This window comes from Tenrec ecaudatus, chromosome 8 (genome assembly GCF_050624435.1).
Source record: "Tenrec ecaudatus isolate mTenEca1 chromosome 8, mTenEca1.hap1, whole genome shotgun sequence".
NCBI classification, from domain to species: Eukaryota; Metazoa; Chordata; class Mammalia; order Afrosoricida; family Tenrecidae; genus Tenrec; species Tenrec ecaudatus.
This window is the reverse complement of record NC_134537.1, coordinates 152,980,166-153,008,117: the sequence shown is the minus strand read 5'-3', so window position 1 is coordinate 153,008,117 and position 27,952 is coordinate 152,980,166. Positions and strand designations below refer to the sequence as shown.

General features: G+C 42.6%; 1 protein-coding gene across 1 annotated transcript; it reads right to left on the bottom strand.

Annotated features, from left to right (window-relative positions):
• Positions 1-1,268: 1,268 nt before the first annotated feature.
• NT5C1B (5'-nucleotidase, cytosolic IB) lies at positions 1,269-20,385 on the bottom strand. Its single transcript, XM_075557076.1, has 11 exons — positions 20,353-20,385; positions 15,144-15,236; positions 14,238-14,477; positions 13,392-13,523; positions 11,518-11,765; positions 11,157-11,358; positions 10,776-10,943; positions 9,668-9,797; positions 5,338-5,460; positions 4,632-4,816; positions 1,269-1,595 (listed from the first exon to the last, which is right to left on the bottom strand). Exons 1-11 carry the CDS (start codon positions 20,383-20,385, stop codon positions 1,272-1,274), a joined length of 1,878 nt encoding a protein of 625 aa, XP_075413191.1. The 3' UTR covers positions 1,269-1,271.
• Positions 20,386-27,952: the final 7,567 nt, after the last annotated feature.

The window sequence follows — 27,952 nt, the reverse complement described above, 5'->3', positions numbered from 1 at the left end:
GATGTATGTGTGGATAAGGTAGAGAAGGAGGTGAGGTAAAGCATGCGGGGGTGTGGGAAAGAGGAAAGGAATATCTAGCCAGTAACTGCAGACTGGCTTGAATACCAAACATAATAGAGTGACTACTCTGTTCAGGGTAGTTTCCATGAATATGTATATTGATTTAGAAGTATCACAAAGAGACAAAATATAGCTTTTGAAGTTAAAAAAAATTTGAATCTTCACCTTACCTACCATTTTTATTAATTGTCCATCCTTCAATAAGATACCACGTATTTTGGAATCTCAGGTTCCTCATGGATAAAGTAATGAATCATGCTATGTCACAGAAGTTTGGCCTGATGACAAAATGGGGTTCATTGTGAAAATAACCAGTCCACTTATACCAAACATGATTGCCACCAAGTTAATTCCAACTTCTCCAGAGAAAACTGCCCTTCATGAGAGCAGAAAACCTCAACTTTCTGCTAAGGAGAAATTGCTGGTGGTTTCAAATTGCTGGCCTGGTGGTTGGCAGCCTACTGGTCCACACGGTAGATTCTGTTAATGACCTACCAGTATTTGTCAAAAGAAATAGCAAAACTGTATGACAACAATGTCATGCCACATACTTAAGGGATGGCCACTTGGGCCAGACTGACAGGCCTGAAGTCAGAGACTTCCAAGAGGATACTCTGTGGAGGAGTATGGAGAGTCTCCTCAGAAATCATCTTAGATGGAAAGCAATCTCTTGGAACAAACAGTTGCTTTCGATCTGAACATAGTGTCAACATCGGGATACAGGTAGAATGACATCCTCATTTGGCATGAGATAAAGATTTTGATCATGGGGATTACAAAGTAAAGCAGCTCTAAATTTTAAAAGAATCCTTTTCTCTTTGGAGAGGACTACTTTAGAATGATGATGGGTAATAATTCTCTCCAGTCTACCAAAATCCCCCCAAGGAACACTCTCAGGAAAGGTCCGCAGGCCTCCGGCACGATCCCTTAAGCATTCAGGCAACTTCTGAATCTCGTGCATGGAAGTCACTGTGACTTGTGCTCAGAGAGGTGCCATGGCGGCAGCCCTCACAGCCCAAAGAGAAGTTGCTGGAAGGCAAGTAAGAATTCAAACGATTTTTAAAAATCAAGAGAAAAATATTTCCAAAGGAGTTCGCTTCGGAGGCTCCAGTGTCTGAAATGCCCATCGAAAGATGCTTGCGGTACAAAAGGAAATGACTTCTGAGTACCAGACTGTCAGCGCTTTATTTCACCTCCTTCTCCCTAGGGGTTCATTTTTGACTCATGCCGTGAGGCACATGAGATGTGATGGTGCCGAATTTCTGTGCCCCTTCAATGTGGAACATCTGGTCATCAAAGAAGATGTGTGGTCGGATCTTCACCAAGATGGGACCTTTGGGAGCTCCAGCAAGGAAGAGAGCTTCGTCTATCTCTAGACCCCAGCGGCGAAGCGTTTTCAGCACACGAGCACCAGAACTCGCTGCACTCCTGGCCGTCACCAGATAGGTCCTGATAGGGCAAAGTAGCCGTTCGTCTTTGGCATAAAACTTCTTCTGCAGTCTGCCCAAGTCTTCCAGAAAGCCTTTCAGGGGACCCTGTGAAAGATACACATCTCACTGATGTTATCCAGGGAGCGAAAGCAAGGAACTAAATATTTTAAGGGGATCGATAGCACTATAGGAGATATGCAGGAGTATAATGAAGTTGACCGAAGGCTGAAATCACTAAATTTATGTTAATATATTTTTATGTGCCTCCTTGGATTCTGAAATAAGCTTTGTGCTTCTGTATAATTTACCAAGATATTTTAAGGGTAGTAGAAAGTTATTATAAATTACAACTGACAAAGTCTGTCATGAAAACCGATGGAGCAGCTGGGTCTGTCTGCTCCCATGAAAATGTACAGCATTGGAAACTCTGTACAGGGCTGCTGGTCGTTGGCTGAGACTGGATGGCAGAGGGTTGGTGTGTGTTTTTGTCCGTCTGTCTGTCCATAGGAAATTGGGCTAGAGGATCACTTTAAATAAGTTCTAACTGCTCAGCGAGTTATTTTATTGTGCTTTTGGTAAAATGTATATTTTAGCATAATAATATATCATTAATCTAGTTCCATTTTATATATATTTAGGTTGAATACAACATACAAGTGGTTGGTATAACAGCGTAGGCTTTTATTTTCAGTCTTTCTGAATATCTAGTTTTTAGGTTCATCTATATATAGTAGAGAATTGGATTTTGATATGTGATGCAATCCAAAAATCTTGTCTTCAAAAGACAATAATAGTTTATATTTGTACTTATTAATATGATGAGTATGAGTGATACTGGTTTCATGATATTAATTTGTTTAGCATTTTTTCATGTTGAATGCTCCTGAAGAATTACTCAGTAGGTGTGTTTTGCTGAATGTGCTTGTGTGTTCATGCATGCGCGTATATGTTTGTGTGTATGGCTTTTATGACAGGAATGTTTGTATCATATCCTTTTAGTGATTATTATATCAGTAACTTTTGTTTTTGTTGTTTTCCTCTAGGATCTATTATTTTTTTTAATGAAAACAAGTTAGTATATTTCTTCAACTTTTCCTTATCTATTTTTTTTCTCCAGGATTCAATTTTAGTCACCTTTTTAACTTCCTTAGGAATTATATTTGTTATTAAATAGTTTAGCATTTATGTTTATCAGCTTAACATCTTTTGTTTTGACAAGCAAATTATAATGGAAGAGACCAGCCTACTTGCTCTTACTTAGCTCTTGTTCCCCTCAGATTTGTCTCAGATTTCATCAGCTACATAATGTCATTTTAGAGCATGTAAAACTTCCTTTTCTATCATTCCAGTGTCCACCAGTGTATTTTAGTTTTAATTCTATGACTAAATATATTCTACATCCATTTGTGCCCTGGTGCTTCTAATCAATACATGTTGGACAAAATCTGTTGTCTACTCCATCACTCCTCACTTATCCACATAATTGGGCTCCAGCAACGAGGTGGTGATGCCAACTTGGTGCTATTAGAGAAGAGTCGCGGGCCGTGCCTTGTCTTCAGCGCTGGTGTCCTCCCTGCCCCACAGCTCACTGCGCCTCGGGCTGTCCAGCGTACACTGGAGCCTACTAGAATGACTAATGTAGAGGAACGTTTACCTGTGTTTAGTTGATTTCACAAGGGCATTTGACTGTGTGGATCCTACCAAATTATGGATAACACTGTGAAGATTGAGACTTCCAGAGCACCTAACTGTGCTCACATGAAACTGGTCTATAGACCAAGAAGCAATGGTTTAAACAGAGCAAGAGGGTTTGCTTGGCTTAAAATCAGAAAGGGTGTGTGCCAGGGTAATATCCTTTAATAATTTGTATTCAGTCTGTATGCACAGACTGGACTAGATGAAGGACAGCTATCAGTAAGGTGGGGGAGGCGCATTTGATGGCCTGAGCTATGCACATCAAACCACCTTGCTGGCTAATTGCGAAAAGGACTTGAAGCACTTACTAAGGAAGATCAAAGACTGCAGCCTTCATGGTGAATTATATCTTAATGTAAAGAAAATAAATATCCTCACAACTGGACCAATAACCAACATCGTGATAAATGGAGAAAAGATAGACGTCAAACATTTCATTTTACTTGGATCCATGATCGGAGCCCACGGATGCAGCCAGCAAAAAATCAAACTGTGTATCGCTCTGGGCAAATTTGCTGCAAAAACCCGTACATTAACACACAGTGAAAGTGTCAGGAACCAAAGATGCCGTGGTGCCCTGAATTGCCTCATCTGCCTGCCAAAGCCGGGCAGTGAATGCGGACAGTCAAAGAAGAACTGATGTATTCAAAGCCTGCCTGCTGTTGGTGACGAATATTGAATATACCAGGTACTCCATTTGTTTAGGCAAAAATGGCAATAATTAAATTTTAAAAAGGCTAACAAAAAAGAGCAATTTGGATTAAAATCCTTAAGAAGAGCCACAATAAAAAATAAGCTATGTAATTCAGATTCAGTTGGGAGAATAGTTTGCCGTTTCAAATTTCCTTTTACTTAGAAGTTGTAGGCCTTGTTCATTTCAGACTGTGATTTTGTCACTCAGGTTCATGAATTGATTCCGAAATACCTACATAATTTTTTTGCACTTACTTTAGGCACATTGTTCTACTCAATCCAAGCTCTTGGTTTTACATATTTTCCCAATTAGGTGCCACCTAAGAGCATTTACTGAATTTGAGGTCATGGACAGAGGGGTTCAACAAATGCTCGCTGAATTACTGGAAATGACCTGAGCAGTTTGAGGGCCTATTACACAGAACTGGCTTATTGCTAATCTGTATTAACACTGTTCATTTTGAGGTGGTGAACTCATTATTGTGGAATGAGTATTCGGTATAGAATGAGAATCCTTTCAGAAAGGACAAAGAATACTTTTAAATAGCAGCAGCAGCAGATTCTTCAACATGAGAAATTAAAAACGTGCACACAGAAAGACCAAAGAAAGGGTTTTGTTTCAGGGTAAAATTACTAAGGATAAGATAGTAAGAAGGACTGGCCTGCCTGTAATCATTTTTTAAACTTATACAAGTAACAAATAATATCTTGGAAAAGGATAGCTCTAAATTAAACAAAGGCCACTGTACTTACCTGAGCAAGAGGCTTATTCTCAAATAATGTTTCATGCTGATAGAACTTGTCCAGTCCGTGCTCCCTGGCAAGATGGTCAGACTCATCGGAGAAGAGGACCGCATCCCCGTCAAAGGCCACTCGGAGCTGGGTGTCGCAGTAAGCCATGTCCTTGGTGCCATCAAACATTGTGGCAGAGGCAATCCCTGACAGACCACGGGGGGTTGTTAAAACTCTTCTCAGGGCCATGAGTCTTAGTTTTCTTAATAATCCTCCCAGATCCTGTGATTCCTTTTTCTGTTTTATCTGATGACTCAAAACCACACTGTTATCTAAACAATATCTACATTTTTGTGAGGAATAACCAAAACTCCAAACTCACTGCCATTGAGTCGATCCGACTCACAGCACCCTAGAGACAAGATAAGCCTGCCTCAGTGGGTTTCCTAGACCGTACTTCCCCTTGGAAGTGTAAAGCCTTGTCTTTAGTTCATATAAGGAAGAGGACCATGTAAAATGGGTTTCATAACTATAAAGAGGATTTCCCTTTCCAGGAAGTTCAAAACTCCAAAGAACACATTGAAGGCCTGCTACCGTGGAAAATACCTTAGAAAGCCAACCTGGAAGCGGGTCACCGAGTTACAGGTGACGTCCTACCTAAGTAACCACTAAAATAAACCTGGAGGAGCTAGGTGAACCACAGGTATACAGCTATAGGGGTAAATACCTTCTTGTATTGCTTCTTGTACTTTCTCAGAATCCGCAGAGAGATATAGGTTAGTAAGATATGCCTTCAAATACCCAATGGGGCTTTTTCCACCCGTCAGACAGAAGCGGTCAATTAATAAGCCTGTTGTCGGGTAAGAAAGACTTTGTTATGGCAGGAACTAAAGAGAACATACTAAAAATCTATGGGGCCGATGAGAGTTCCCTTAGGGATAGATAATACCAATTAGGGTTTCAGAATTACCTTCACAGAGCCAACATTGACACCCCCCCAAAAAAGCTTCCATTTTACATGAGATGATACGTAATGTACATTTTAATTTGAATATAGCCACATCAACAATGCCAAAACAACCGGGACAAGTATTATCCCCATTACTATAAAGGAAACTGACAATGTGTCCACAGCTACTGGTTTACTGCCCTGATGGGTAGACTGGAAACCGAGGTCTTGACTCTCGTCTAGATTAGATCAGTGATATGGTCTAATCTGCTGATCTAATTCCACTATAGCCTCTTCTCTAGTTTATTGGGCCAATGAAGGGGTGGCTCTATTTTAAGTATCATTTTTTGGGGGGGCATCTCCGGAATCATTCTCACTTAGTGCTACTATTTAAATAAATAACGTTCTAAGATTAGTGTTACTATTTAAATAAATGATTTTCTAAACAACTGTTTTAAATTACCACCCATTCCTGACTTGAAATTTTAACTGCAGTCATTATCAGACTGTACAGTAATACACTGATCCATAGGTTCCAAAGAAAAACAGTAAAGAGTCTCGGTGATGAGAGGTTTGTAAAGCAGGCGCCCACCTAGCTACACTATCGATGAAAGTATAACAGCAAAACATTAACCAACAATATGAGAATGGTTAAATAAAGGATAGTAAGATAACACAATAGATATGATAAAATATTACATAATTATTTATTCAGAGTGGTTTTTTAAGATACAAGATAAAACAGGCAAATGATATAAAGCTAAACACAGAATCTAGCCAGTCTAGTCAATGGTATCATCTGTATGTACTGAGAGTGTATATTCAGGGTCTAATTGCTTTCTTTTCAACAAAATAATCTCTCTTTTTTTAACTTAGGCCAAAATAATAATCAATAATTTAATGATCCAGCAAGTATATGGTGACTGTGGAACTTCAGAAATAATCAAAACACATCTCTCTCCTCTCAGAGATCAGTTTTCTATAGAGGCAGGCATGTACATAGACAACTATAATATCACATGGCAAGAACAGAGCAGACAGATACCTATTACCTTCAGTGCCCAGAGAGGAGTCAACCGTGTGCAGGATGATCAATTGCTATTCAAAAATAAATGTGTATGAGCACACTGGCTTTAACCATTTCATCAGCAGAATTCAGAGTGCTACCACCTTTGCGTGCCGAGTGTGCTGAGGGCCGAATCTGTCATGCTGATTCTGATGCCTGGTGGCACCATTTAATACAGAGTAGAACTGAGTTCATAGGGTTTGCTTTGCTGTGATGTTTATGGCAGTAGATCACCAGGTTGTTCTCCCATGGGATCACTGGGTGGGTTCTGAACTGCGAACCTTTCTATTAGTTAAGTGCAAACTGTTTGTACCTCTTGTGGTGAGGGACAGATATACCCAAGGCACCTTAGACAAGAATCACTCTCACCCTAAGTAAGTGCTTTAGAGACATCATCAATACCGTGAAGATTGTATTGTTTAAATACAAAACTTTTTTGAAAGCATGTATTCGTAAGACACTTGCTGTTGTTCTTAGCTGCCATTAAATTAGCCTAAGCCTTTCATCCTAGTCTCTCAGTGGTTCTCCTAATGCCGCCACCCTTTCATACAGTTCCTCATGTGGTGGTGACACACAACCATAACATTATTTTCGTTGCTACCTCATAACTGTATTTTTGCTACTGTTCTGAATGTGGCAACCCCAGTGAAAGGGTCGTTTAACCCCCAAAAGGGCCACGACCCACAGGTTGAAAACCATTGGTAGAAGCTCTGCTGAAACCTGTTGGGCATCATAGCAACACACAAGTCACCATTCATCGATGGGTATTTCTTAAATGCGTGGTCTAACCTGGGTCCCCTGGATAATTCCAACCACTAGCTAGATCACCAGTTCCCTCCTCTTGATAATTTTGGTTAAAAAAAATCATATAACCAAACATTTTGAACAATATCATTAGTAGCCCACATAAGTTCATGTTTTAAATTATTATAATAGTTTTATTGACATAGCTTACACAATCCAATCTATCCATTCGCATACAACTCTGTTGTCCAGTCCCATCAACGGAGTTATACAAGTTCACTTTTGCCAAAGATAATTTTAAAAGTTTCATTCGTAGATTGACAGGAAATCCAGACAGATTCAGAACAGGATATGAAATGAGAGATACCACTGTTGATGTCAGATGGCATTTGACCAAAAATAGAACACCAGAAAGCTGCTTGCTTGTGCTTTATTGACTAGTCAAAGACATTCAATTTATGGATCATAACAAATTATAGATAACATTTTGAAGAATACAAATTATTTATGAAACCTGTTCATAGATCAAAAGGTAGTCTTTCAAATAGGACAAAGTGTATGATGGTTTAAAATCAGGAGCAGTGTGACTAATGTATGTAGCCTTTATCCTACTGATTCACTCTTCATGCTGAACAAATAAGAGAGAAAATAGATGATATGAAGCAGAACACAGTATCAGGATTGGCATCTCATTAACACTCATGATATGCAGATGAACCAGCTTGCTTACTGAAAGTGTACAGAACTGGAAGTCCTCGCTGATGAAGATCAAAGACTACAGCCTTCAGTATGAATTACACCTCAATGCAAAGAAAGCAAAAACAGCCTCAGACCTGGACCAGTAAGTGAGATCATGAGAAAAGATTGAGATCGTCAAATGTCTCCTTTGACTTGGATCCACAATCAACACTCATAGCAGCAGCAGCAGTGAGGAGACGGAGCACATCTACTGCTAAAGAACTCTAAAGTGTTAACAAGCACAGAGGTCACCTTGAGGACTAAGGCACCCTTAACCTTGCCGTGATGTTTTTAATTGCTTCATATATTCATATATATTCATATATTCAAATGTACACCGAAGCTGGACCAAAGGAGGAGGAGGACCAAAGAAGACTTATTATCTTTGAATTAAAGGTGTTGATGAAGAATACTGAAGGCAACATGGACTGCCAGAAGATTGAACAGGTGGGTCTTGGAAGATAGACAGTCCAAATACGCCTTTGAAGTGAGAACAGAGACTTCATCTCAGGGAATGCTGACTTAGCGTATATACTCATGTGTAAGCTGAGTTTTTCAGCTCATTTCTTGTGCAGTTTTTGTGGTACAGTTAGGTGCCTCGACTGATATTCGGGTCGACTTATACTGGAGTGTATATGGCATGACTAGGTGTGACAAGGTCCTAGAGCAGGGCTTCGTGACTAGCAGAGAGACACATTGCCAAAGAAGACCTGAGGGATGGAGAGACACAGTGACACATGGAGCAGAGGTTACGAGGACGGGGCAAAACTAGTCAGTATTTTGGCCTATTTTACGTAGGATCTCCGAGTCAGCACTGACTCGAGAGCCCCTAACAACAAGATAGATCTCTTCATGTAGAATAGGTACTAATTATTTATATATCCCAGAGCAACAAAATGAGGATACAGTGACTAGTCTCCAGAAGACTGGGTGTGCAATTTACAAAAGAAGATTAAAATTTCCCAAATAAGATGTGAAGTTACTGCATAAGTGGGAAAATGGGGTCCTCTCTTGCTTAGTGCCCCCAATATAACTGGTAAAATCCTATCAAGACATTTTAGTTAATAAAATTACTATGTAAGGGAATGTACACACACATTATATATATCATATATATATATATATATCTTCTTATAAGCATAGACTCATGTGATGAGAGAGAGCAGCAGAAGAAAATCCAATTGTTGACGGGAAAGGAGAGGTGGAAAACCTTCAAACCTTTAACATTTATCTGTGTTGAGGCTTTGGGTTGATGGCTCCTTGAAGTCAAGTTCAGAAGTGAAAAACATAAAACAGAGAAATGTATTGCAGGACCTAGGATTAAGACTTTGAAATTCACACTTGACAAGTTAAATCCAGAGCTTTGGACCCAGCTCTGTGCCGGAGTTACAATGAACATGGCCTCTCTTGTTCTGACATAGGCAAATAAACATTCCTCGCGCCGAAGGGGGTGTCAGTATCAAAGGCACTGCATTAGTTAGGCCCCAGTTAGCAAAATAATGTGGCTTCTCTCCTCCAGAGCAGCAGGCAAGTCTTCCACACGGTATTTATTTTACTTACCATAGTGATTGACGCTGTTTATAAGCCGCACTCCCACTTGGGCATGGTTATTAGTCATCAGCACAATATCAAATAAGTCCTGTTCATCAGGGTACAGCTCTCGGAGTCTGGCATTGACGTGCTGGAGTGCCTGCAGGTTACAAACACGATTGCTTGCAAATAGAGGCAGCCAAGGTGGGTAGACGGAAACTGAAGGCAAATGATCCCAGTAGTATCAAATTCAAGTTCCGAAGCCTTCACTGAAAGATTATGGCTCTTTTAAGGCAGAGTTATGCTATTTGTTTCTTTATTTTCAGCTTCTCAGATGAAAACCTCAAATGTCTACTGAACAATGCTTGTGGAAAATTGGTCGACATTTTGTTCGTTAAAGTTTACCTCAGGGGATTTAGTACATCAAAGGAGTAGGCTAACCTTTCTACAGTGTGTCAAATTTTCAAGTATGGATAAGTAGGAATATGTTTGTGGTTTCTTCCCATACTCCCAGGATGCCCTACATGGAAGTCATGTACACCTGCAATTTGTAGAGGCACCATTTTTTATTTTGGATAATCGGGCAAAAGTTATTGTGCAACATCTATATAGATGATGGGTGGGATTGGAACTAGACATGTGATACACTTCTGTCTAGCTTTGTGTGCAAAACCTTACTCTGAGTATAAAACCCATACCTCTAAGGCCTAAGAGACTCTTGGCTACCTGCATATGCTATGCTTGGGGATCAGAACCACTGAAAATTAATTTCATCTTATTTTAACAAAGGATCATACTCCTGTTTATTAATATCAAATTCATGACTACTTATTACATATATATATATATATATATATATATATATATATATATATATATATATATATGAGAGAGAGAGAAAGAGAGAGACTTCTATTGTAGGCCCATAGTTCTGACAGTAGTCAGGGAAGTTCAGAACCCCGAATCCAGGGCTGGGGGTGGGTCTAGGGGTCCAGGAACCTCTATCATGACACCTGGAATCAACTGGAAGGGGGCAGAAGGACTAGGATGGGCTAGGACTCTAGGAAAATGGAACAAGCTGCCAGTGGCAGGCCTGGAGTCTTTCCTCCAGAAGGGTCAACCACTTCCCTAAGGGTACCTTCACAAAACGGAATGCGGGCCCTGGGGTCAGGACGACGTTCTCATTGTTGAGCTGATACTCCATGTATTTTTCCAGGCCTTCTTCCTCGTAGATTCTCCTGCCGTCCACCATGTTGAAGAGTGCCCGGGACGAGACAGCGATAGTGATGGCGTGCTTGGGTTTGGGCTGCAAAGAGAGGTACCCAGGTGTGGCTAGCCGGGCAGGCAGGCAGGTAGGGATTCTGCAAGCGTCAGGTGAGGGGTGGGGGCAGGCAGCTGCTCAAGCTTGCTTGGAGAATTGGAATTCTGGAGACAGCAGGGACTTCCAGGAGGCAGGATTCAGGGGCAGAAATGGGGTGGCTTCGGGGGGCTGCCAGGCTGTGAGGAGGGTCTCACTCACCGGCCGGGGACGCGCTGCACTCGGAGTCTTCTCGTAGAGCATCTTCACGGATGCCCAGTAGGCCTCCTCATCTTCCTGGTCCGGGTCCTGCGGCTGCTGCAGCTCGGAAAAGCAGTCGTAGTCCTGCGACTTGGAGTAGGTCCCTTTGCGCTGAGGGTAGGACCTCCATTCGGTGGGTGGTGTGCGTGGGCGTGAGTGCGGGTTATCCCAGGAGGGGTGTGGATCCCGGGACTCGCGGGCGTCCCGGGACTCGCGGGCGTCCCGGGGTTCGCGGGCGTCCCGGGGTTCGCGGGCGTCCCGGGGTTCGCGGGCGTCCCGGGGTTCGCGGGCGTCCCGGGATTCGCGGGCGTCCCGGGGTTCGCGGGCGTCCCGGGATTCGCGGGTTTCCCGACTTATGCCACGAGTCCAATTCTCTGGACTCTCTTGCGCTCCCTTGCTGCTGCGTTTGGAGCCTGGCTCTGGTTCCGGGGGTGTGGGGGGCCGTGATTCCGGAGGCATGGGCTGTTTGGGCTGGGTGGAAGGTGACGGCTGCTCAGACACCGGTTGGGACAGCTCATGCTGGCTAGGGGAGGTGGATGGAGTCCTGGAGGTAGTGGAGCTGTTCGGGAGCTGAAGCCAGAAAAGAAGAAGCTAAATTGGAGGCGCCCCCGGGGAGCCCTTGCCCCAGCTGGCGTCCAGGACTCCAGCCGGAGACCTGCCACCTTCTGTCTACCAGTCCCTGTTCTAGACTAGGTCATTATCAACCCCTTGACCCCAAACCCCACCACAGAGGAGTTCTAGTGACCCTGTAGGACAGAGAAGTGCTGTTCCATCGGGTTTCCCATGGGATAATCGGTGAGAGAACAAGACTGCTGGGTCATTCTCAGCCAGAGCTACCGGTGATCTATTTGTAGCCCAGTGCTTAATCTACTACACCATCTAGGCTCCTTCAAGGTTCCTTCAGCCACTTTTAAAGTGCTGTTTTAATGACTTGAGATATTTTAGTGATGCAAGCATATAGTATATCTGTCAGATATGGACATGGGGTCAATTAAAAAAAAAGTTTATAATTTGTTTCCCCCTCCTCAGCAGTCAGTACTTCACAAGAAGGGTCAAAGGTCCCTTTCTTTGTTCTTCCCCCAAACCTCACAACCATCAAGTCAATACTGACTCAGAGTGACCCCATAGGACACGGTAGAATTGCCCTTGTGAGTTTCTGAGCTGTAACTGCTTAGGGAATAAAAACCCGGGTCTTTCTCTCGCAGCGGGAGAGGTGATTGAAACTGCCAACCCTGCAGATCACAGCCCCACGTGTAACCACTATGCCACCAGGATGGAAACACTGTTCTGTAGTTTGCAGTTCTGTTCCCTGTCTCCCCTATGCATGCTTCTGTGTAGAGCAGAGCGGGCCCCTTTCTGCTCCTGCAAACATGCATGACCTGGGTTAACTGGTTGAGGGAACTGCAGGGGGTGTCTCCACCAGAAGATTCCATACGGAACTCATGTGTCTCTCTCTGGAGGTGTGTCATGGAATAATGCGATGCTTTTCTGAAAGGCTGAGTGAGAATCTGGAGAGGGCTGGGCTCGCCCACTGCCTTGAGTGATCAACCGGAAATAATGATTTTCCTCAAGAGGAAAGGTCCTTCACTGTGAGCATCCTTATCTTATTTTCCTTTCTATGACGGCTACACATGTGCCTTTTCAGTTACACTCTCAACTAGATTATGAAGGCAGACCTGACAGAGAGGGAAAGAGGGGACAGATTAGGCAGGGCTCGGGGTTCTCCCAGTGGTTGGGTCCGGGTTGCTCATTCTACGTCCCTCCCCCTCCTCAACAACTTCATCTCAAAGCTAACTTTCTGGTTTTTATGACCGGCTATTGTTCAGAGCTTACAGTGTTTCACAGTGTAAGACATTTCAATATTTATCTCCTACCGTGCCTTGTGCATCCCTTCTCATTGAGAGTCCAACTGACGTGTGTGTCGAATTTATGAAACAATGACTGAGAGACCATAGAGAATGGTTACCCGTGCAGCCTCCGCATTTACGGAGACCCCGAGTTTTCCATCTTAGCTCTCCTATTTATGAATGGGAAATCTTAGGCAAGCTAGTCTGTGCTTTGAAAGTGGGGGGAAGGGGTGCCGAGCTTCCATGAGCGCTAACTCCCTAAAGCGTGCCTGTAGAACAAGGCATAAGAGCTGTCACTAGATGTTAATCCTTATCTTGTCTACTCTTTCCTTTCCATCTCCATTTCTACCTTAACACTGGCATTCCTGCTTCTGGGCTCGTCGATGGACGGGGGCCTGGTGGATGGGCTCCGTGACGTTCGGGACCATTCATTTTTCACGACATACCCTCGGGAGTCTGTCTTCGATAATTCTTGTGATCCCTGTCAAGGAGAGATTAGACCTAGAGGAATTCCACTCCTTCCACCAGTTTGCCTGCAGAATAACCACATCAGGCTTCCAATGGCACGGTCTTGCCTTCTATGACCCTTTACTTAACCTTGACCTAATCTTAACGTCCAGGTGGTGAACAATATGAGGATCCGCTGGGAAGCATATCCAAACATCATGAAATAAATCTAGTACTCGTGTATCTTTTCCCCCCCTTGATTCCTTTTGTTGAAAATCTGACAGTATTGGCCCTTTCCCCACCCTTTTCCCCAATCCCTCCCCTTAAAGATAAGTCTGCTCACAGCTGTTAAAGTGACATATCCAACATTTTAACCAGATGACAAATATGAAGGTCATTGGTATATGTAGGAGTCCGTGGGTGGCAAAAATGGTTAAGTGCTCCATGAGTTAATGGAAAAGATGGCAGTTTGAACCCACCCACAGGTATTTGAGAAGTGGTGCCTGGTGACCTGCTTCTGGAAGGCCGCAGCCTGGAAATCCTTGGGCAGTAGTTCCGCTCCGCATGTGGGGGGTCACTCAGAGTTGGAATTGACTTGATGGTAACTGGGTTCGTTTTTTTTGGTTTTTTTTTTTTGGCTTCGGTACATCCAGGTGGCTTTAGAGCCCACTAGCATTCCCCTCAGGAGATGCACGGTTGGAGGAGACCTTGAAGAAGCAAGTGGTGTACCTGGTATCCTTCCCCTCACCCAGGTGGCCTGCAGGTACCCTCCAGCATCAGCCGTGCGCTCCGTGCTCACCCTGATCATGGTCATCTGCTGGCCCTGCGCCCACAACAGGCACATGTGAATGTAAATGCGTAATGGGCGGCAGGGGCCGAGAAGCATTGTTCCCGTCCCCTCAGCTGCACAAAGGCAGCGGCTACAGGATGAGTGGCCTCGCATGGAGTAGCATCTCAGTGCGTGATTCGCATGGGCTGCTCGCCTCATCTGAAAGATGTGCAGAAAACGGTCAATGTGCAGAAAATGGCCCAACTCCCCTGCCCTCCCTTCAGCTGAGCAGAGGCAAAATAAAATGAAAAACAAAAACCTGCTGAGGCAATTCCGATTCACGGTACCTATAGGACAGAGTAGAGCTGTCCTATCTGGTCACCCAGGCTGTCATCTGTAGGCAAGCAGACTGCCACGTCTTTCTCCAGGGAGTGGTTGTGGATTCAAACTGCCAACCTTAGGGTAGCAGCTGAGCACTTAACCACTGCATTCCCAGCGCATCTCTGAGCAGACGGAACACCTATATTTCTGTGCCACACCTTCTACGTAAGCAAGCATTGGGAATGTGGACCAGCTTCTCCCAGTTTGCCTGTGTGACTCCATGAAAGCGGTACTCAATGCCATCGAGTCAATTCTGACTTATAGCGACCCCATAGGGCAGAGTAGAGCTGCCCTGTGGGTTTCCTGGACGATAAATCTTCACGGGAGTAGAAATCCACATCTCTCTCCCACGGATCGGATAGTGACCTTGAACTGTTAGCCTTGTGGTTTAGCAGCCCAACATGTAATGCAATACACCGCCAGGGCTTCTCTTGAGGACATGCAGTAGCCCTTCATCCCAATTTTCACATTTCCATATAAATTTACCAACAGAGGTCATCTTACCTGGGTGGACATACGAACTCCTCCTGGCTTTTCAGACTCCCTTCTTTTCTCTGATTCTAGACTTTCTTTTGAGTACCTCATCCCGGCCTCATTCTTAATATGGAAATAGAGAATTTGAAAACAGTTTTTAAATATTAGAGATATTGGGGTCTTGGGGTTCGAAAAGAAAAAAAAACAGATCAAAATGTGTTTGTCAAAATCTGAATACCACTCTCGCTATATACATGTACAAAATCTGCGTTTGTGTGTTGTATAGATAGTCTTTAATCAGTTTGTAGACAATTTACCATACTTACACTTTAAGCAGTGGTTGAAATGCCCAACTGCTAAGAGCAAAGGTGGTGGTCCTAACCCAGCAGCTGCTCCCAGGAAGAAAAGGCCGGCAATCTGTCCCCCTCAAGATCTCCCCGCAGGCTACGGGGCAGGGGCATTCTATGCTGTCCAGGAGGCTTTGCCATGGGGTAATTTAACTTGAGGGCTCCCCACCAAGAGCCTATAGGAGGGAGTTTCTAGACATTCATGACAATGTAATTAAAGCTATGGAAAGTTTTCTATGAATTTGTGAAATATGTAGTCACTGCTGTTGAGTCCACTCTGAACAGTTTCTGTGGGTTTCTCAGGCTGTAAATCTTTACTGGAGCAGAAAGCCTCACCTTTCTCTCATGGAGCAGCTGGTGGGTTTGAACTGCTGACACTGATTAGTAGCCTGACGTATAACCCACAACACCACCAGGGCTCCTTTCTGATAGATAAAGATTGACATAGATAGTGATACATAGTGAATATGTACTTTTAAATTTCTCTGTATAGCTATATACACCTATATATAGCAGTAGTTATATATATATATATATATATATATATATATATATATATATATATATATATATATATGTATTTCTCTCTCTCTCTCTCTCTCTCTCTCTTTCTCCACTTCTGCCAGTCCCCTGTCAGTATTCTATTGCAACTGTTGTTGGATGATCTTCAGGAAACGTTTAGTTGCATGCAATATCAGTGATACTGTTCTATAGTTTGGACATTCTGTTGGGTCAGCTTTCTTTTGAATGGGCACAAATATATATTTCTTCCAGTTGGTTGGCAAAGTAACTGTTTTCCAAACTTCCAGGCATCCAAGAGTGACTGCTTCTAGCGCTTCATCAGCTTGTTTAAACATTTCAATTGATAATCCATCAATTCCTGGAGCTTCCTTTGTGGTGAATGCTTTCAATGAAGCTTAAACGTCTTCCTTTAGCACCATTGGTTCTTGCTCATAACCTACCTCCTGAAATGGTGAGACATTGACTGGTTTTTTACAGTGTTGTGTTTTGTACAGCGACTCTGTGTATTCTTTCCATCTTCTGATGCTTCCTGCATCATTCAATTTTTCCTGAATTCTTTCAGTTTCACGCGTGCTGAACATGTTCTTCCCTTTGAGTTTTCTAATTCTAATTTACACATTTTATTACAATATTTGACTTTGTCTTTTTTAGATACCCTTTAATATTTTCTGTTCAGCTCTTTACTTCATTCGTTCTTCCATTTGCGTTAGCTACTCTACAAAGAAGAGCAGTTTTCAGAGTCTCTTCTGACACCCACTTTGATCCTCTCTTCCGTGTTCTGGGAACGACCTCTTGCTCTCTTTGTGAGTGATGATGTTTTGTCCTCCCACAGCTCATCAGGTTTTTAGCATGGGCGCTCAATGCATCAAATCTCTTCTTGAGAAGTCTCAACATTCAGCTGGGACAGACTCAAGGTTGTATTTTGGCCCTCACGGACTTGTTTTAGTTTTCTTCAGCTTTATCCCGAGTTTGCCTAAGATTGATGCATAGTCTCTTCCACAGTCAGGCCCTGGCCTGATTTTAGCTGCTTATGTGGAGCATCTCCACTCTCCTTTCCCAAAAATATACTCAATTGAATTTCTATGTGCTCTATCTGGAGAAGTTCATGTGTATAGTCACTTTTGAGTTGTTGAAAACAGGTATTTGCTATGAACAAGTCTTGGTCTTGCAAGATTCTATCATGTGATTTCCTGCATCATGTCTCTCAACAAGCCCATATTTTCTAACTCGTATTCCTTTTTCTTTGTTTCAATCTTTTGCGTTCAATGCATCTTTATTGCATGTTTGATCAATTTAAGACTGAAGCTACTGACAGAATTCTTCAATTTCTTGTGAACTAGCTTTTTTTTGGTTTGTGTATAAATTTGAAAAAGTTGTATTGTTTGTATTTCCTTGAAACATATATATATATATATATATATATATATATATATATATATACATAATCCTATCAAAGACAGCATTGTACTTAGTGATCAATTTTGCAGTGTCCTTTTTTGACAGTGAATGCTGTTCTGTTCCTCTAGTTTTATGTCCTGCATAGGAAATCATAATTTTTTATGCTTCAGAATGGCCAAATGCCAGTCCATTTCAGCCCACTAATGCCTAGAACATCTGCTTATGAGTTCCCTTTCAATTTTGACCACTTCCAATTTTCCCAGAGTCATACTTTGCACATTCATCTATATATTTTTGCATCTGTTTTTCTGTTCCTTGGGTCATGCCCCCTTAGCAAATAAAGATCCTAAAGACTCCACTCCCACAAGTTTAGCCAGACTCGTGTCACCATGTTGAGAAATCAGATCCTTCGCAGTCACATATCAAGTGTCCTCTGACATGAGGGGCCCATCCTCTAGCACTATCTCTGACAATGTTCTGCTTCCATTCAGTAGTCCATCAGTGTCTGACAATGTTTCAAATCTATTCTGGAGGTTGCCAGTGGCTTCTTCCTCTGAAGCAGGATGCCACCTCCTTCTTCCTTGTCTTAGTCTGGAAGCCGTGTTCTTAGTCTGGAAGCGCCACTGAAACAGGCTCACTTTGGGTGACCCTGATAGTATTTGAAACACCAGTGACAAAGATCCCAACATCACAAGCCTCATATAGTATGACAAACTGACCAAGTAGAGGTTTCAAGAAATAAGGAAGAAGAATCTGAAGGACATGGGCTTTCGTAGGAAGCCGTCTCTTAGACCCCACACTATGAATTTGGATTCCTAGCTACCTCAAACTAAAACCAAACTCATGGCCACCAAGTCATTTGTGACTCCTACTGACCCAACAAATCAAAGTAAGGCTGCCCCGGTGGTTTTCTGAGGCTAAAAATATATTTTTCAGGGCATAAATTTTTATGGCAACAAAAAGCCCCATTATTCTTAGTTGGGGAAAACTTGAGTTCCACTCACTGGTTAGCAGCGTTGCGCGTAACCCTCTACCTACCTGGGTTCTTAACCTCATCTGCCTAGCCTATGTGAACATTAACTTATTAGAGACATGCAATTATTTCTGTCATCAAAGTATTAGATAATGAAGACTCTATCTAATTGCTCACAGCAGCCAGTATAACGTGTCACATGTTACCAGAAGGAGAGTGTAGAAGAGTCCCAGGAAATTGCAGTGGACCTTATGGAAGCCTTCACCAATCCGATGCATTTGGATTGTGGTGCTGAAGGACACCAGGCTTGGTGACGTGAAGGGGAAGTGAACAACAGGAAGGCCTTCCAGGTGATGGATTGACATGGTGGCTGCAACCATGAGCCCAGTCTTGGGAATGCTTGTGGGAATGGTGCAGGTCCATGAGATGTTTCTCCTTGTTGTGTATCGGCTCCTATGAGTTAGCATCAACTCCCTGGTATGTAACAACAACATGTAAATAAACATGTAGGTCTTCGCTCTCATTTGGAACAGTGCTTATCCTCTGTCATGTTACTTCAGTAGTTGCAACCTGGCATTATTGATCCACGTGTAGAGCTCAACTTCTACATTAGTTCAAGATACCATGCAAAGGTTGATTCCTCTCTTTATATTCAACTGACTGCCCAAATTGGCATGGCTGTGTGGTCCTTAGACTGATCCTGTAATTCTTCCACCATATTCTCTCACACTTGTACTACAAACCCCTTTCAAAATCATTGCTGTCAGCCCAGTCCTCTACTTGGTGACCTTGTAGCACATTCCTAGGAGGTAAATGATCTATTTTGTGTGGGGGGAGGGGAAGGGAGGAGGTGGAGTGTGGGAGGGTGTAATTGATTGTCTAAGGTTCTATGTTTTCACAGGAGTAAACTGCCTTTTCTTTCATACACAAAGCAGCTGATGGATTAGGAGCGCCAGGCTTTTGGTTCGCCCCTCAATGATCAACCCACCGTGCCACCAGGGTGTCGTCACACACCCCTTCCAGTCACTGACAAATCCTAACAGTAAATGATCTAAATTCAATCTCATTTTCCCATTCCGAGGAGCATCGCTGCGTTTCAGGCCTTAGATCATCATCAATCTATATTCTAAGACAGCCAATAACCTTTTGAACAGACTTCACATTCTCCAACCAATAGAGTGATATTTAAAATATGTAAACTAGTTATGTTTTCTTCTGGGATAAGCATTTCAGGGTTTTTGTTTTGTTTTGTTTTAAGCAGACAAGGCACTGCATGGCATCCTTCTTTAACTTGTGTTCACTGCAGCTTGTACCTTATCTCCATGCTCTACTATAACCAATGACTTTTATTTCCCTAAATACCACCCTCGAGGAGGCCTGCTGGGGTAATGGGTTACACATTGGCCATCAACTGAAAACCTCCAGCTGCCCCATGGAAGAAAGATGAGGTTTTCTATGACCAAAGAGGTTTACAGCCTCAGAAACCTCCACGTACGGTTCTACTCTGTCCTGTAGAGTCGCTAGGACTCAGGATAAACTGGATGGCCGGGAGCTGAGCTGCTATGGAAATACTGCTCTTGTGGCCTGGCAGCCTTCTCGTCTCTCGACTATTCCTCCCAACACAAAGTTATATACTCTCCTCTGCTCCCTGCGCCTTTTCCTTACGGTTTTATAAACACGGACGTGTACTGCATTGATGTATTTATTCTTTTTCAGATAACACTGTGTTCTTCAAAGACAGCCATTATACTTTCACCATTTACCAAGATCATATGTGTGTACGCTCAGTAAAGGCTTACTTATTGGAGAGAATTATGCTGGATGTTTGAATCCTTTCTCTTCATTCCCCTTTCTTCTCCTTCTTCCTTTTTTCTCCATCGGTCACTATGATATAAATCACTTATGTGGGAGCAGAGAAGGCCCCGAGGTGAACGGTGGACCAACACCCAATATTTCTTCATCTCTGTGGCAAGGTTCTAAGACATTCAGATTCACTCACCTTCTTTTTCTGTTTCAGGGATGTTTGACTCATTTCCAGCACTATTGAAAACCTGTAGTTGTTATGCAGGTTTTACTCTTCCCAGCTCCATTTCCTGTTACTTCTCCTGCTCAGTCTAGCTCTGCACTTAGAATGTCAAATTCATGACATCATGTATGGTCCCATAGTAACTGATTCTGAATACACAATTATGCTTTTTTTAAAGCAATAGTATTTCTTCATATTTGAGTCCATCCCACATGTAATCATTGCCTGTGTTTTTACAAAATGATGTCTAAATCAGGTTCAATTGTATAATGTGTACCAATATCAATACTGCTACTTCCTTCTTTTGTTGCAACCAAGCATTACTGTAGCGCTCCTGTCGCTGTACATTTTCTGGTATTGACAAAATGAACAGCAAACTCGTTTGTGAGTCCTGCCACTTAACCTTATTCTTCCCGGTGGGCTTTGAATGGGTTTCCCCAGATCTAGGAACATTTTGACAGCTCAGATTTTTTTGTTCTAATCTTTGAGTGGTGCTTGACAGCAGACGTGTGGCACAACAGAAAGGCTTTCCAAGCAATGGCACTTGCCTCTTTCGCTGTAGCACGGCCCGGTGAGAAAGCCACTGTCAACGCTCAAGGTGTCGGAATGACCAGTCGGTCATCCTTGATGCTAGCCCAGTCATTTGGCCTTCCTGTGACACACAGAGAAAACAGCTAGATGGCAGGTCCCACCGAACCTTGGGTGTCATTGTCCGGATTGCCTTCGCACGTGCTTCAGTCCACAGGCGTGTGTTGTCAGTGATGACAGACTGAGCCAGGTTCCTGGTCTCTCCGTGGAAGGAGATTACTAATTTTGAATATTAGTTGTTTTTTTTAATAATGTAACAAAGTTCACCATGGAATGTGTAGAGAGTAAAACATGGAGGTTTGGATCTGACTTCTTGGGTTTCCATCCTTTTACCTTAGACCTGATCGTGATCCTGGATAAGATGGTAATTTTCCTACTTCTTCATTTTTTTAGAGAGCGCATGTTTATTTCTGACCAAGGTCTATATATACTTAGGGGCGTGCAAGCCTCCCTGATTATAGGTCACCCCATACGTCACAGGAAGGGGCTGTACAATAGGCATATACCTGACAGGAAGGGGATGAACCAGGGGCATACACGCAAATTGGGGATGCTATATTATCAATTATTAGTTGCCATCCTGATGATTAAGATATTATATAAAGTACTTAAAACAGTAAGGAGCCCTTGTGTTAAAAATTTGACTGCTAACCCAACAGTTGAAGGTTTGACCCCAGGAACTGCTCTGTAGGAGAGCGACATGGGAGTCTGCTTCCATAGAGATTTACAGCCTTCAGAACCATACGGGTCAGTCCTCCTCTGTCTCAAAGCATCTCAGGGAGTGCCAAAATCTGGCATATCCTAAGTAATGAATAAATGTTCACTGTTTATTTCACTAGTCATTTTTGCTACAAATATGGCATGTAACCCAAAGAGAAAATATTTGATTTATTTAAACCCTACTGCAGTGTAATATATGGGGACATAAGCTTTAAAACTACTTGTCATTCGCTTTATAAACAATCAAATGTCACTTTGAGAATTTTTTTGCACCTTCTAAAGTACAGTTTCAGTGGTACAGATAGAGAACAATTCAACACTCATTCGCTCAATTAGTTCCTTGATTATTGGTCTAGCATAGAAAGAGAAGCTAATTTAGTGCTATGAACTTTATTATTTTACAGATTATGATATAAAAATGTAATTAATTATACTCAGGGTGCATTGTGGCATTGATGAAACTCACAACTTTCCTCTACTTTGTAAATGCTTCCCTCCCCCCCCCCCCACTATCATGATCCCTGTCCTAACTTGCAAACCTGGTAAGACCAAAGGATGCACAGCGGTGCAGATAGAAACTGGAAACACAGGGAATCCAGAACAGATGAACCCCTCAGGACCAGTGGTGAGAGTGGTGATACCAGGAAGGAGGAGAGAAGGGGGGAATGAAATGGGGGAACCGATTACAGGGATCTACATATAACCTCCTCCCTGGGGGAAGGACAACCAAAATGTGGGTGAAGGAAGGGAGAAGTCAGGTGGTGTAAGATATGATAAAATAATAATTTATAAATTATCAAGGGCTCATGATGGGGAGGGAGTGCAGAGGGAGGGGGGAGGCAAGAAATATGAGGAGCTGATTCCAGGAGCCCATGTGGAAAACAAGTGTTTTGAGAAAGATGAGGGCAACAAATGTATGTGTGCTTTACAAAATTGATGTGTGTGTATTGTGATGAGTTATATTGAGCCCCATTAAAATGATTTTAAAAATAATTAAAAATGTAATTATACAAGAGGACATCAAATGTTCATGGAAAAATGGAAAAGAAAGATAATAGAATTTTTCCATGATGTTTGAAGCTCCTTCTTACATGCTCTTATCTGAATGCTAAGGGTGAATTTAAAGAAACATTTCCATTTTGTCTCAGATTTCTTTTTCCCCCATTATAATTTATTTTTTGTTATTGGGAATGAACATCTACACATATACATATGCACATATATTTTCTTTGACTTTGATTCATCTTTCTTCACCTTAAATCAGGATTAATAGTGAGGCCACGGTGTTATTTTACTATGATTTGGTCCTATAGCCATGATTAGGTCCTATAGCCTTCCTAGATTATTCAGAATTAATATTGATAATGCAATTATTATTGTCAGTTCTTGTGGGTGATAAAATTTCAAAATATATAAATATATTTCTATTTTATATATTATATGGAAATATCTACATATATTTAGACGTAGATAAAATATATTAAAAAGGGCATCAAAGCTATTTTAGAAAACAACTCAAACTCAAAACTCACTGCCATCAAGTGGATTCCAACTCATAGTGACCTCACTGGGCAGGGAAGAGCTGCCCCTGTGGGTGGTCAAGAATGGGAATAGAAAGTCCCATGTTCTGCGGAGCAGCTGGTGGTTTCTAACTGCTGATCTGGTTGGTGCTTAACAACCCATCTCATAACCACGCCGCCACCACAGGCATGATAAAATCAAAGTAAGCATCCGCTGCCTATTTTTGTCAAGTCCTTTCGGTTGTTGCCAGCGTCTTTGAGAAGGCCATGTTCATTTCGTTGACACAGAAGAAGAGCTTGCAGCGTGGCTTTTGACACATGGATCACACTGGACCTTTTCTGCAATGTCTGGCGTGGTGCTGTGATCTAGTTCAAACTTTCTGGAGAGACTTATGGCCTCGCTTTTAACCATGTAATTTTCATAAGGAAGGATAATGGTTAAGTTATACAACTATGTATTTGTATACTCTGGGAGAACTGCAAAGAATATTCCTTTTTTACCCCAGCTGCCTTGCTTCAACCTACTCTGTAGAATTAAAAGTTGCAGAAAATGACTCTATTACCCTCACCACTTCTCTTCCCTGGATATAAAGCCATAAAAAAATCATTGAACTGTCAAGAACAGTATTGATATTTAAAGTATTTACAGATGTGTGGCTGGATCAATACATAACAAAACAGTGAAACATAGCTAGAAAAAGAAGGTGTCTATGCAACAGGTGTGATGTCCTATCCCACAACCCTAGCTTTATTTGGCTGATGCTATTGGGCAGGCGTCCTCTAACTGTGGCCCGCGGGCCACACGCGGCCCACTGAGGACATTTATCCGGCCCGCCGGGTGTTTTTGCCCCGTTTTATTTTACTTCAAAATATGTGCAGTGTGTGTAGGAATTTGGTCATAGTTTTCTTTTTAAGTATAGTCCTGCCCTCCAACGGGTCTGAGGGACCGTGAACTGGCCCCCTGTTTAAAAAGTTTGAGGACCCCTGATATTGGGCCTTCCCATCATCTCTTCCCACTCACATATGGCCATCGAGTCATTTCTACCTGACAGCGACCCTGTAGAACAGGGTAGAATGTCCTGTGGGTGTCTGAGACTGCAACTCTTTACAGGAGTAGGAAGCCTCACCTTGCTCTTGTGAAGCACCTGGAGGTGTCAAACTGCTGAACTTCAGCCCAAAGCACAACCACTCAGACACCACGGCTCCTGTTCTCGTTCCAAAGATGTTATCAACTTAATACCTGTGTATTCCTTACGGCTAGATTCCCGAGCGTACTCCCCAGTTACGTTGTTATAAAATGGTATTTGCAATGAAGTTGGTCTTCCAAAATTCTATCATTTGATCTCCAGCATTGTTTGTATCACCAGCGCCTGCTTTTCCACCTAATGAATTGGCAATGGGATCAACGGCAGGGAGTTTTGGTTGGTTTGTTTTTCATCCTTCCTTGCTGGCCTGTGAACTATGCTTTGGGCTGCTAATCACAAGGTGAGCAGTTCCAATCCCCTAGTTGATTTACAGCCTCAGAAACACAACTGGGTCGCTATGAATCAGATTGGACTCGATGGCATCATTATTGTTTTGAATGTTTCCTTTTTGTTTCCAACTTTAGAACTTTCATTGCCAATTATTATCTTGGCCAACACACATTTTGGTGTTTCCAAAGTTATTAAATTTGAATCTGGATATATTTGATCTGCTGTTGCTGTTTTTGTTATTGTTGGGCTGTGGTAGGAGTGCTTCTTGATTGAGTATTTTAATCCATTGCAGACTGAAGAATTTCTTCATTATTGGCTTGAGTGTTTGGTGTATAACTTTGAGTAAGAGAGGCATTAGATGGTCTTACTGTTATGTGTGTGGATGTTATCCTATCACATGTAGCACTGTACTTCAGATAGCTCTGCATTGGTTCTTTCTGATGATGGGCATGAAGCCATTTCTCTTTATTTTCTCATTCCAGGCATAGCTAACCAGATGACTGCCCGATTGTAAATGGCCAATACCAGTTCCCATCATCTCACTGATGTGTCTTGAAAGAAGTCCAGCCATAATGCTCCCTTCAGGCAAGGATGGTGAGGCTTTGTCATATCGAGAGACCTGTGCCTGGAAAAGAAGCTCCTGCTTGGTAAGTGGACGAGCAGCGGAAAGGAGGAAGGTTCTCACCGAGACGGATTGGCACAGGGTCTCAAACATAATACGATGTCACAGGAGTGGGCAGCACTTTGCTCTGTTGTGTATAGGGTCTTAGGTGACTAGGAGTTGGAACAGACTGGACAACACCTAACAACAACAACGCCTAGGATATGAATCTTTATGCATTCCATTGCATTTTTGCTGGATTGTAATTTTACTCAGTTCAAACTTGGCGCATTTTCATGTTCTGATTCTTCTTCATCTCAGTTCTTCCTTATCCACTGCCCGGCTTTTACATGCAAACCAGGTGACTGGAAACATTATGGGTTAAGTTCAATGCATCTTAGTCCTCCGTGTGCTATCTTTTTGTTTGATATTTTAAAGAGATTTTTTGCAGCAGATTTACCCCATCCTTTATTTCTTGATTGCTACATTCATGAAGACCAAATGTGGGTCCCAGGAAAAGAAAATAATTGACAATTTCAACTTTTTCTTCATTTACCTTCCCACGGTGTTGTTTATTTTTTCCAGTTGTTAGAATATTTGTAACCCATAGTTAAGTAAATAGTTTTTTTATCTCAATAAATAAGTTCTTCAAGTCCAAGCACATAAACAAATTTAATTAGAATCTCTGGGAATAGAATAGATATATTAGTATCATTATGTCTGATTAAAGGACTAAGCCCCAGCTCCAAGCAGGATCGCCAGCTTCTCGGGCATTGGTTGTTCTGTCTGGTAAGTGCTGGGCTGCTAGCCTCAATGTCAGTGTCTAAACCCAACAGCAGCTTCTTCAGAGAAAGCCTACACTGTCTTCTCCTGGAAAGATTGACAGACTTAGAAACCCCATGAGTCATAATTTATTCAATGGCAGTGTGATTGTGGTCTCCTTTATCTAAGGTCCTTAAAGAAAAAGTCACCTCTCTGTCTCTCTCTGTCCCCAATCCATCCCTGCAGCATTTCTTCAAATATTTTAAATTCTATTCCATCACAACCTAAATCAAGATTTAATCTTTGTTCTAGCAAGTATGATAGACTGCATTGACTAAAACAAGTCTAGAGACACTCCTACTGGTGTTAGAAAGAGCTTTAAATCAAGAAGTAATTACTCATGTATAAGCCGAGTTTTTCAGCACAAAACATGTGCTGAAAAACTGGGGTTCGGCTTATACAGGAGTCAGTGGTACCCCAGTGAGGTGTAACATCTCGCGGGTGATTGCCGTTCCTCCACTGTTCATTCAAAGCCCCACTGACACTGCAGGGCTTTGAATGTTTGTTTACCCACATCTAACCAATCAGAGCCATCCTATGACGTGGACGACTTCAATTCGCAGAGGCACCCGTAGTGATTCACTTAGCCGGCAGCTGAACTGGTAAGGATGTGTCTGTGGCTGCGCTCCGTCTCTGCCCTCTGGTCTCTGTGTTAATTCACATCCTGCATTTCCCACCCTAGGCTTATACTTGAGTCAGTCAGCTTTTCTGGTTTCCCAGGTAATAATTAGGTACCTCGGCTTATACTCGGGTCAGCTTATATTCAAGCCCAGTCCCAAGTCAGATACCAGTTCGTAAGTCCCTCTTCAGACTCACGCAGCCACATGCCAGGATGCAGAATGCAGGATGATCACAGGCTGGTGGGCGCAAAGTCAGATGGGTCGAATAAGAAGGCCACCTCCACAAGGAGACACCATCAGGCTGTGACCTGATTGACAGGTTGCATGCCACTCTTACACTTCTGTAGTTGTAAAGTTGACTACTGCAGACCACCCTTTGTGAAACTTGACTCCTAACACAGCTCTTTAGCCATACATAATTTTACAAACAATGGCAGTAGAAAAACAATGTTTTCTGCCTAAAAGGGTAAAGCTAAAATGCAAACAACTCAAAATGTGCCAGTCTCATTTAAGCATAAGAATTTGTAAGTGAGAAAAACAAAAGTATTCTATGCCTAACAACTGCAGTTATGTGAACACCTAGACCATAATCCTGTAATCCCATCAACATAGTCCCCCACCCATGAAAGTTTGTAAGCTAGCCACTTTATGCCTTTATCCCCCACTCCCCACCCCCATTTTGGCTATCCAATTTCTATACTTCCCATTTCATATCAACCCACTGCTATGAGGAGACAAGCATGTTCTTTGATGTGAACAATCTTCATTCCAATTGGAGCCTTGTGAGTCTGCATGCATAAGCAAAGTCACATCAGGGTAGGCTGTCTATAAAGTCAGCAACAATAGACACCAATTCACAGACTCAAAGGTCTTCTCTTCATCTGGTCGAGTTCTGGTCAACTCAGTGTAGGTTGCCTCGCTGAGTTGTACCAGAGTTCCCACTGGCCACCTTGCCTTTCAACCACAGGCCTCTACAAATGCTCAACAACCCGAGCCCCCTCGGACTAAGTCATGCCACAGGCGCAGAGTCCACACAGCTCTTTAATATCATACCAGCCAGCCTGCTCTTGTCTCTCCTCTAGTCCCTATGAACCAGGTCCACAGGTGTTAGTGGCCAGACTCAACCTGTCTTTTTATTGCTGCTTTGCTCCCAATACAAGTGGACCCAGGTGGTCACCTAGCAAGCATTTCAGACTTCCCACAGTTCCCTTTAATGTTCAGTCCTAG

What these genes read in the sequence shown, in the direction of transcription:
- NT5C1B (XM_075557076.1), bottom strand. Translation starts at nt 20,385, where the DNA reads ATGAGTCAAACATCCCTGAAACAGAAAAAGAAG. An exon ending in GAGTTCGTATGTCCACCCAG is followed by an intron (nt 14,478 to 15,143) that starts GTAAGATGACCT and finishes CACATCTTTCAG; the next exon opens with ATGAGGCGAGCAGCCCATGC. An exon ending in GCAGGAATGCCAGTGTTAAG is followed by an intron (nt 11,766 to 13,391) that starts GTAGAAATGGAG and finishes TTCTGGCTTCAG; the next exon opens with CTCCCGAACAGCTCCACTAC.